General features: G+C 26.8%; 1 protein-coding gene across 1 annotated transcript; it reads right to left on the bottom strand.

Annotated features, from left to right (window-relative positions):
• LOC137808692 (uncharacterized protein At5g65660) lies at window positions 1-987 on the bottom strand. The gene is made up of 2 exons (XM_068609943.1): window positions 607-987; window positions 1-520 (listed from the first exon to the last, which is right to left on the bottom strand). The coding sequence occupies exons 1-2, from the start codon at window positions 829-831 to the stop codon at window positions 341-343; spliced, it is 405 nt and encodes a 134-aa protein (XP_068466044.1). The 5' UTR covers window positions 832-987; the 3' UTR covers window positions 1-340.
• Window positions 988-11,753: the final 10,766 nt, after the last annotated feature.

Raw genomic sequence — 11,753 nt, 5'->3', positions numbered from 1 at the left:
TTGTGCTCAACATCTGCTACTTTCTTTTTCATGTCAAAATCAAGAAGAGGAAGAGCCAACCAAATTGGATTTTGTTTCTCCTTAACAGTTTACACACTACAGAAAGATGGACTAAATCAAAAGAAATGGTCCTCAAAATCTACGAATAAACCTGCAAAGCTATCTACCCCTTATTCTCTCTTTTTTTCCATTATGTTTTCTTACATTAATGAATATACATTGGCACAAGAAATGGTGGCAACAAGCAAGCACAAAGAGCCAAGATTTTGAACTCAGGTTGCGTTTGTATCTTCAGTATTGCGAAATCTTGACCCCTTGTAACAACCTCGGAGGAAGCTAATTACAGATACAAAGGGACCGGTAGCTGCGGCGGTTTGGGAGGCTGCTTCTCCAATTCCACGGTGACAACGATGTTGTCTGGCCTTGAAGGCTGGCACGGACACGGCATGGCTATGAACTTGGGCACATCATCCCCCGGCATCAACACTGGCAAGCTCTGTCCCCTGTTCTGCCGCAATTCCTAATGAAAACAAAAAGGGTAAGAGAAAAAAACAAACTTTGGTAAAGAAAACGAATTGGGTGTTGCTTAAAAGGGTGGAGAGGTACCGTGGGGGGTTTAGATTTGGTGGGATCGGAATGCATTTGGGGATCGGACTGAGATTGAGATTGAGATTGACGAACGGAGCGGAGCCTATCCCAGTGGTAGCAGCAAGAGAGGACGCCACTGAGGGTGAAGATGATGATCAAGAGAAGGGCAGTGCCCAAGGGGAAGCCAAGGGAGGGTCGAGAAGCGTCGACGTGTGGCGGCGGCGAAAGATCCGGGGTGTCCATGATGCGGTGGTGATGTGGTGGTGGTCACACTCATGTGTGAGGAAGGGAAGAGAAGAGAAGAAGAGGGTATTGTGAGGAGAATGTGAAGAGGGTGATATATAAAGAGGAAGAAGAATGAAGAATGGAAGGGAGAGAGGCAAATTGAAGTTGGTAACTGAGGAGTGAAGTCACGTTGAGTCTTGCCCATAGTACGGAACAATTGTGGGGACCACTCTTTCTGTTTTATTTACGTTGTTGTTCGGTGGGTGTTACCAAGCCGCGACGCCTCGATAATGTACAATGCTTTCTTTCTTTTTTCTTACTCTCCAATTTCCAATTTCCTTTCCTAAACACTCTCAAATTTTCTATTAAAACTATATAAGCTTTCAAATTAAATTTTCTATATTAAGCTATTAACATATAGTTATCGATGTTAATATTTTATGTTCAATGTATATTTTCATTTAAAATTTTAAAGTAGCGTCAAAAATTAAAATAACAGAAAGTGGAAGCGAAGAAGAAACGAGTTCAAGTTTTTGATATTTTGTGTGGTTGTGAATATTGTTTGGAATTCATACATCAAATCAAATGGATTGGGATTTTATTATACCTAAAAGAAAATCATCAAATAGAAACCAATTTTTAGAAAATAGAAACCAATTTTTAGAAACCAAAATAATTAGTTGCTATAGTGACTAAATTAGAGATCATTTTAGAAACTAAATAAACTTTTGGTTTCTAAATTAGTTTCTATTATTATTAGTTGGTTTCTAAATTGGTATCTAATTAGCAACCAAGGTTTTTGCTACCAAATTTAGAAACTAATTATTTTGCTTTCTAAAAATTGGTTTCTATTTAATAATTTTCTTGATTTAGAAAAAAATAATAATAAGTTACATAAAGGAGTATGGGTTCATCGTTTGGTTAAAAATACATGAATGAAATTGTGTTTAACTAAGTAGAAGTGAATGCAAGTAAAATATTTTTTTAGTTCAAGTGATTGTAGAAGAGTTTTGATTGTAGACTTAATTAGAGTTTTATTTGCATTAAATGGAAGTTTAATATTTTCAATGCAGAACAATTAGAGAGTTTGATTGGTATTGAATGAGTTAGACTTGAATGGATACTCCAGATACACACTTGATCTTTTTTTTTTCATTTTTTTTTTCTGACAACAATTTGTAGGGTTGATTTTAATCAAATGAAAACCACAACTTTATTAGAAAACAAAATGCGGATTCCCTACTTATAAATACATGTTTATATAATTAAAACTTATAATAATAAATATTTTTAAATAATAATTTATCTTGTCATCAAATATATATGTATTTTCACTATATTTATATCTATGATAAATAAGTAATAATGTGATATATTGTTATTGTAAATATTAATAATTTATTTTAACAAATATTGAAATTTAAGTTTGAAGTAAAAATATTAAAACTGTTTTGATTTATTATATTTACGTGAATAAATGATACAGAATAACTTAATTATCAACAACACTGTTTTTTAGTTCTATTTTTTTTTTATAAAAAAAGCTTCAAAAATAAAGAATTTAAGGATGAAGTTGAGAAATCAAGACTACTTCCATCATTATAATAAAAGTATAACATATTCTTATTAGGAAAGTGAAGTCCACTGCTTTATAAGAAAAAAATATTTAAATGAAAGTAAATATGTGAGGGAGTGAAGATATAAGAAAGAATACATTCTTACACATCTATTTTTTCAAGGGTTCCTACATGTCATTCATCTATATCCTAATATAATTATATATATATATATATATATATATATATATATATTAATATTGGAGTGCAAATGGATAGGAAATGAATAATATATAAACAAGAAAATCATTCAAACATATTGTGTTAAGATCACATTGAATGTATGATGTCAAGTCTACTTTCATAATATATATGTGTGATATTCTAACCTCATCTTATTAGCAAGAAAATTAGGGTAGAAAACACTCTTACTCGTGACTCATTAATAGTTATCTATAGATATATGCATTTATATATAAAAATTAAGTATTAAATTAGTTGTAATTTGGATTCAATACTACCACAAATACTTTATAATAATTTCAAAACTATATGTTCCCAGAAAATTTCGCAGTTACTAAAATATATTTATAGTATAAAACGGTAAGATAAGAAAACATCAATGTGTTTTGTTCAGTGGAAACTATACATTTTTTTACTTTAATGCGTAGTGTCCATGCATGAACAGTTGAATACATTAAATATAGTGAATACATAGATTAGATAATATTGAATATTGACAGTAAAACTAATCTAAGATATTGTTTTCGATTAGTATCTATGGACAGTTGGAAATATTGAAATTATTGAACACATACATTCGAAAGAATGAATATATTAAAAGTGAGAATAATGAATTGAAATGTTTGACTAATATATAGATTAGAAATTATAGTAAAGAGTAATGTTTTGCGTGGAGTAAGATGGAAAGGTCCTTAAGTCAAGGAGGGAAATAGTATAAAAAGAGATTATTAATTGAAGAGGGAAGATTGAAATGGGAAATTTGACCAAAATAATAAAAAAGAAAGATGAAAGAGAGTGGGAGGCAAGAAAATGGAGGGAAGATGAAGGTAGAAGATAAAATGGAAAGAAGAAATATGCGGCTATTCGAATGCATGAAAGGCTGCATGCTTATTGCCATAAATGGCTTCCACCATTTGTATCTGTGCCCTATCCCTTCCCAATTTTATCACCTGCATGCCCTTTCATTTTTATATACACTCAACATTTGAAACCCTGCTATCTCATTTTCCAAACATATGAACTTACTCAACTTCATTTTATTCATTTTTCAGGTTAAATATATTTTGTTTTTACTATAACACCTTTAAATCATTTAGACGTTTATATTTATAATACGAAAATAATTAAAATAAGTATTTATATATGTGAAATTGTGAAATAATGACCAGAGTCTAATCAGGTTGTGAAATAGTTTTAATGTCGATATCTAAAGTTAATGATTATGAACTTATCAGCTTCATTAACTTATGTCTGAGGAATTAAACTGTGAGTTCATGAACCAAACTCAATAATATGGTGAAAATATACCTGATATCGATCTTTATAAATTATAAAAGAATATTTCATCTACTCCTCACAAAAAAGAAGAAAACGTTCATTACAGAGAGACTGAATACATGGAATTGTAATTAATTTAAAAATATGAAGGAAGAGGAATAACTACTTATTTAAGAAAAAAAAAACTAAACAAGAAAAAAAATAATTTGATTAAAAACACTAAACTAAATATTCTAGTTAGAGGACTAAAATAAAAATATTGTTACAAACACCTAAATTGTCTATAAGTTTAAAATAAAAATAATTTTATATTACAACAATAAAGGATAAAACCTAAAAACATATTTAATCATAAATTGTGCTACATAAAACCATGGGTTACCACCCATTTATTCACTCCATTATTAAAAAAGTTATATATATTTACCTGTGATTTTGTGCATGAGTAAAAATTCCAAGTCAATGACATGTCTCTTGTTCTTTCACAGAATATGACACGTATATTTGCAGTCCTGATTCTCAACACAAAACATTATCACTACTAGAATAATAAATTGATAGGTAACTATCAGAGTGAAAGGGAAAGGTTGAAGCATCACTAAATACACAGTTTTTGTCATCATAATTTTGACGTGAACATTCTTCTAAACCTCTCAATCTTCATGTTTAATTAAGTTTTCTCACCTTACATCTCATCAATATTTCAATCTCTCAACTTTTAAGTTTTCTTTTACCTCATTGACTCAATATATCTCTGTGTTTAATTAAGTCTTCTCATTTCATCTACTTAATACACTGAAGGATTACTTATCCATACTTTTGTGGGTGGTCCAAAATCAGTTATAATTATTTTAAATTTCTTGCAAGATAAAATAAACTTTTTGAAGTTTGTTCTTATCTACAAATAACTGTTAACTGGATATCTAGGGTAATAGGATTTGGTAGAAAGTGATTTCAAGAAATTCAGACAAGAAATTAATGTGTCCATCCACTAACAGTGGGGACCATATTGTATCCATTTCTTCTATGAATAACTTGGAGACCAAGTTAAAAAAACTCAATATATAATAAATTGAGTAAAACACAATAGTTTAAATATTAATTTTATATATTGATTTAAGTTTAAATATCATTTTTTGGCACAATTTTTTCTACAGTTAATTATGTTGAATGTAAAAAGAATTTACATTTATTCAACCAAATAATGTTACAAGTTCTCTTCAGTCACCATTTTACTAACAAACATACAAACTCAATGAAACAAATCTCACCGATTTTGTCTGTCTGTCGGTTTTGTTTTTTACTAATAATGTCTGAAACTCTTTTAATGTGTTGGAGATAAAAATAAATGTTATTTGTAAGAAGGTAATTGGTAAATGAGTAGATATAGATTACGTGTTGAGGTAACATGAAGTTATAATGTTAGGTGTTATAAGGAGATGCATAGTGTGTACATAAATGCTGACGAGGACTTTCAAGTATCCGAATTGAGGTTATCAATTTGGATTTTACCAAATTTCTCATCATTATTTTGTAAATTTGTAAATTTTCAGAATAATGAGTCATCGATTTGTCACCATCGTTAAATTTGTTTAACTACTGTACTAAGAATATAATAATTCAACTAAAATAAAAAATAAAGAAAAAAATTAAAAATAGATAGTGATATAACTTTATTAAAGAAAAAATACAATATTTTTTATAAACTCAAAAAGAAAACATTAACATTCTCTTGAAAGTAAAAATAAAAATATTACTAATAAGAAAACTTAAATAAAAAAAACTATTTGTCTTTGATTGGTTTTTCTGTTATTGAAAAAACAATATTTTAATATGGTTTAACAAAACATTGTAGCTTTTATTAAAGAAAAGTAAGAATCAACATCAAATTTGTCTGATGTGGGACCTTTTTTTACTCAAATGTACTTCTATCAAGAAAAAAAAGCTAAATGATGGTGGAGAAGGTAGTTATGGACCACTTGGGCTTACAAAATCTCGTTTAACATTTCCTTGCAACAAATAACTAATTGCAAAAACTGAAATATTAACAATGTGATAAACGAGAATTGTACTTGACATTTATTAATTCCTTCAAATAAAATCAAAGAATAATTATATTGTTCATAATAATAACATTAAATTGTGATTCAAAAAATTTTTATCTCTAAAAATGTTTCAAGTTCAATTTTTATTTCTCAATTAAAATGTTTTACTTTTATTTCCTATTTTCAAATTACATTATATATGACCAATCAGTGCTAATTACACTTTACTAACTCATTAATTATGCACCAATTTCAATGTTAATTTCTATTTAGGATAAAATCAAACAACTTCATAGCTGAGTTTTGTTATGATATTAGTGACAAACACATTAGTCAAATAATTTTTTTCTACTCTTTCAAATATATTGAAATGTCATTAAACAAATTAAATTGGTGTGTAGAGGTGGATGGTGAAGAGAGGCGTGTGAAATTCAGAAACTTATTTGGGTGCTTTGGAAGTTCCTAGATCCAAGTTTTTTTGACTTTGGAGCACTTGCTTGTTTGGTTCCATCATTTTCTCTAAAAGCTTGGTTATTACATATGTATTCTTCCTAAGTATTGAACAGGTTAAAAGTCAGCACTTAATTTTGTTTTTGGATGATAATAATATAGTAAAATGGACGTAACTGGCAAAACAAAAAGAGTCATAAAACCGGCTCATAAGGTTAGAAATCTCTATCACACCTCCTCATGTCGATAATGATAAATAGAAGCCCGTGCGAGGGATAACATATTATAGGTGGTGACCTGATAAACTCAACAAATACTTACTATGATAGAATCGAAATGGCTCTGATACCATATTAAGAAGTGGATTTTAAGCCTAACTCAACCCCATAAAATCGGCTCATGGGATTTTTAGTCGATGTGTGATCTTCATCACAAATTTATGTATGGATTTCTTTAAGTAGTTAAAGAATTTAGAAAATACAATTAAAATATTGTTTAATTTATATTTTAATTATCCAAAATTAGGTTATGACACTTGTGGAATCATTATCTAATAATTAATCTCTTTTAGTTTATGAATTGTGCCTTTTTAATTACCCCAACCTCCAATGCTTACAAGCTGAGGGTTTTGTCCATTGCTGCAACAGAGTTGCATGTGTTTCTTTCTTCACCCCTACATTTTTCTCCTCCCACACCCTATTGTTAATTCACAAAATTAACCTCAGACTTCTTAAAAACCTTAGGCCAGCGCAAACCTTCCTCCATCTTCTATGTGATATTCCAGCAATTTCTTTCTGCACCTCTAAAACTTACGAAACATCCCTTGTTATGGAATCATTTTTTTCTGTTATGAATTATTGATTATGGAATTCATTTTTAGTATTCTGAATCACCTATTCCAGAATGTATTCTAGAACCCAATTTCCAAAAAGCATCACACTCCTATAAATATCCAAAATTATAAAGGATAATTTCGGTATTTCATAAAATGTAGGGGTGCATGAAGAAGAAGCACCCCAGAGTTGCCAGAATCCACAAGGCCCAGACTCGCCAAACATTTTTCACATTCCAAACCTCACTATGGCAAAAATTTATTTTCCTGGACCAACTTTTATTATTATAAAATTGTTAAATATTTTTTTATAAAATAAATTTTTGAGTCAAATATAAAAAAATATGATGGGAATTATTCTTTTATAATCGTTATTCAATTCCTAATTTAAGATTTCTTTTATATCTATAAATAAATTATATAATCTTATCGCTAAAGTTTTTGAGATCTTATTATTTTTTTTAACAATTTGAGATCTTATTATTATTTTAACATATATGAATATATTGTAACTAAAATATAATTAAATTATATAAATATTTAAAAACATATTTATATAAATTTGTGAGTTATTAAATTTAAATATAATGAATCATTTATGTTTAATTTGATTTGATTTTTTATTTTCGTTATAAATTAAACAGTTCGCTTTATGAAAAGAAAGAGATTAAAACATATAAACAAATTTTGGCTTTCAATTTTCTAATTATTTTTAGGTTTTTTTTTTCACTGGTTTGATTTTAAATACTCCGCAGAGATAGAATGTGTTATTTATTTCCTAAACTTTTTTTTCTTCAGCAATTTCCTAAACTTGTATTTGATTTTAAATTGAAGATACGGTTATTTATCATTTGACAAAATATTTTACTTCAATATTGTTTTATTTTAATGTACCAGAACTTGTTATGCCTATATTCATGACTAATTTTTTATACGTTGTCTAATAATTTGGAAGAATTCATTCTAAAGAATTTTTTTCTTCAAATATTTTAAACATATGACAAATTGATAAATTAACTGATGACATATGCTTTTTAATTTAATTAAATTCTTATTAAAAAAATTAGTACTCTTATTTGATTTTTAAAGTTGTATAGTATGATGATTGATATGTATGTTATAATTTAGCCCTCTAAAACTATTCACTCATAGAGGATTTCAGTGAAATTTTACATACCAAAGGAAAACGACATCACAAGAGGAGTTTCATAACTAGGGTTTCCACCAACATCATACTTCATCACTACAATTAGTAAATTTCTCTTTAAAAATAAGAAATACTAATAATATACTCTTTACTATAAAATGAATATTATTATGATTTTCAAATTACGAGATTTATTAAATTGATAATAAGGCCCAATTCATTTCATGTGATATAAAATGTGAACTGATAGGAATTTGTAGAACCCCAATCCAATTTTGACAAGTAAAACAAACATATATTTTAAAATTAAATAACAAATTATATTATTATTGCCTTAAATTTTTAGGATATCTTACGTTTTTAGTGTATTTTTTGTTTTGTTTTAGAAAACAACTATATACAGGTGATTTGAGTATAATGATTAAGATGAATTAATTATTTTTCTTGGTGTGAGGTTAGTGTTAAAGACTATTATAGGCATGACAACTTTTTAATAGGAATGGAAGTATCATCATAACTTTTTGATAAAGAAAACAAGTAGAATAGAAGAAAATGGTAAAAAAAAATATCCTTAAGATGGTGAAGACTTATGGAGTTAGAAGACGAATAACACCACCTTAAGATGGAAAGAACTTCATCTTCACGATAAGATTTAAGTAAAAAGAATTTTTTTTCTCTAAAAAAAACTTTTAAAAATTCTCTCAATTAATTCAATATCTACAACTTGTTTACAATCATTATAGTTTTCATGTGCTCACATGAAATTACTACATTAAAAAAATGAAATAAAACTGTAAAAACTGAGAGTCTTACACTAAAAAAATCATTAAATAAAAATTAATTTTAGAGACTAAAAATAGTTAGTCACTGTGTTAACTAAATTAAATACTATTTTAGAAATTATAAAAATTATTGGTATCTAAATTAATTTTTATTGTTAATAAAAATTATAAATTAGTTTCTAAAGTGGTATTTAATTAGTTACTAAGATTTTAGTTGCTAATTAGATTCTAAAGTTGGTTGCTAAAATCTTGGTAGCTAATTAGATACCAATTTAGAAACTAATTTATAAATTTTATGAATAATAAAAACTACTTTAGATATCAATAATTTTTTTTAGTCTCTAGTATTTAATTTAGTTAATATACTGACTAATTATTTTTTTTTCTAAAATTGATTTCTATTTAATGATTTTATTACAGTGTTATAAATAAATAAAAAATGCAGCAAGAGAAAACAAAACTGCTTTTATTTTATTGTCAAAACAAAGTAGTGAGATGACCGAGAGAGAAAAAGGAAGGAAAAAAGAAAATAGATGGAATGAGTAAAATGTTATTTTTCATTAATTATATTTAATTGTCTTTGATGCCTATATAAAAGAAAAAATATCACGTGTTCACTTATGTTAAGACTTATTGTGTTGGTGAAAAATTTAAAAGACAAGAAGATAGAAGCATTTGAATTTCAAAATATAAAAAAGTAATGACGAATAATAAAGTAATTTTGGTAAAAAGTTGAAGTATATATTCCATGACATAGTCATGTTTTCTTTAGTTCCTTGTATGTTTTCCTTGCTCTTCATTTGATTAAGATTTTGATGGATAAAATTGGACTTGGTTATTTTCCTTCCAATGTTCCCACTCCTAGATTTATAGGGCTTAACATACTCAAATACAAAATTATCATTTAAAGTAAATTATAGTTAATAAATAACCATTTTATTTATTTAAAACTAATTAAAATATTTTTTTCATGCACTCATCACACTCTCACTCTAGATATTATCACAACAAAACACACATTAATCAATATAGAAAACTATAAGGGGTCATTAAGTGTATCTCTAACTCAATGACTTTGAGATAACATTTCATGCTTGACGTTGAAAGATTTTGGATTAAGCAAATCACACTACTTACATACTAAAATCCAACTTATTAGAAAAATTTACCATTTAACTTTCAATACCAGAATATTCGCTAAAGCTACTTTATATGTAAACATCCTTTTATTTCTCATCACTTATTTTCTTAGTTTACGTAATTAATAATGTCAAAATATTTCATTTCATTATCTTAAATGTCATTTAAATAATGTCAAAATATCATTTAAATATTTCATTCTCTTAATAATGTAAAAATATTATACATTATTCAAGTAATAATAACAAAAATAATTATGATAAATAATAATAATTTATGATAATAGTAATATTAATAATTTTATTTTATATTAGTATATATTTAAAATGAAAATACTAATTTAATAATTTGTTGTAATAATAATATAATAAGAAAAAAAATCTTAAGATGACCAAAATATTTTTTTTAGTGGTGAATTGTAGTTATATTTATGAAACTTGACTTGAATCACCTACAACACCAAAATGTTAATAATAATTTTAAAAATATTAATAAATAATAATAATAATGATACTTATAAATGGATGTTTGATTGTTACTTTTTTTGTTAGATTTTTTTCACTGTGATAATCATCATTTTATATGTAGTATTAATATCTATTAATTATAAATCTTCACTGATATGAAATTTAAAATTTGTTTGAAAGAAAAAAAAATAATGATTTTTTGATTGAAAAAGAAGAGGACTGGTAAGGATTACATTAAAGGAAAATAACATAAACTCATTGTTTCTACCTACCCAAAAATGGGAGATACTTTAAAAATTAATTAATTTATTTATTCAGACTCAATTAAAAAACGTAACCTATCATTTATTTGACTGAGACATAATTAGTAAAGTAATATATATTTTTTAAACATATAAGTAAATTAAAATAAAAAAAAGTGAGTCAAATTGTCCACAAGTTTGATCAAATTCCATAAAATTCAACAAGAATGCCTTTTTGATAAACTCTGCACATACTTGTCTGGTCTTTTGCAAACACAAGATGGAGAAAATCAAACATGAAATATATTATATTTAATTTTAGCACTTTATTATATTAACACATATTTTAAATTACATTATCAGTATTATTAAAAAAATATTCTAACATCAATTTTAGAAGCTTTCTGCTCCAGGTAACCAATATCTCATCTTTAGTCAATTTATTTGATACATGCATGTTAACTAAAATAATAAAAAAATATTATATTTTGAAAAAGTGAAACAATATTATGAAAGTGAAAAAAGAAAAAAAAAAGTAATGATGGAAAAAGAATATATTAAGGAGGAAGGAGGAGGGTGGGGTCAGGAACCGGCAAAACCAGTTATATTCTTACTTTGTTGTCCCCCAACAAACACCCACTTCACTCTTTTCTCTTTCTTTTTCTCTCCTTTCACTCAACCTTTTTATAATCTTTTCCCTCATTTAATAATCTTTGACCATCTTATTCACATTCTCACTGCAATTCTACACAAACCTC

The sequence above is a fragment of the Phaseolus vulgaris genome, chromosome 3 (assembly GCF_051622355.1).
Source record: "Phaseolus vulgaris cultivar YP4 chromosome 3, ASM5162235v1, whole genome shotgun sequence".
Classification (NCBI taxonomy): Eukaryota; Viridiplantae; Streptophyta; class Magnoliopsida; order Fabales; family Fabaceae; genus Phaseolus; species Phaseolus vulgaris.
The sequence above is the reverse complement of the archived record's forward strand: the minus strand, read 5'-3'. Positions and strand labels throughout refer to the sequence as shown.

What these genes read in the sequence shown, in the direction of transcription:
- LOC137808692 (XM_068609943.1), bottom strand. Translation starts at nt 831, where the DNA reads ATGGACACCCCGGATCTTTCGCCGCCGCCACACGTCGACGCTTCTCGA. An exon ending in CCAAATCTAAACCCCCCACG is followed by an intron (nt 521 to 606) that starts GTACCTCTCCAC and finishes TGTTTTCATTAG; the next exon opens with GAATTGCGGCAGAACAGGGG.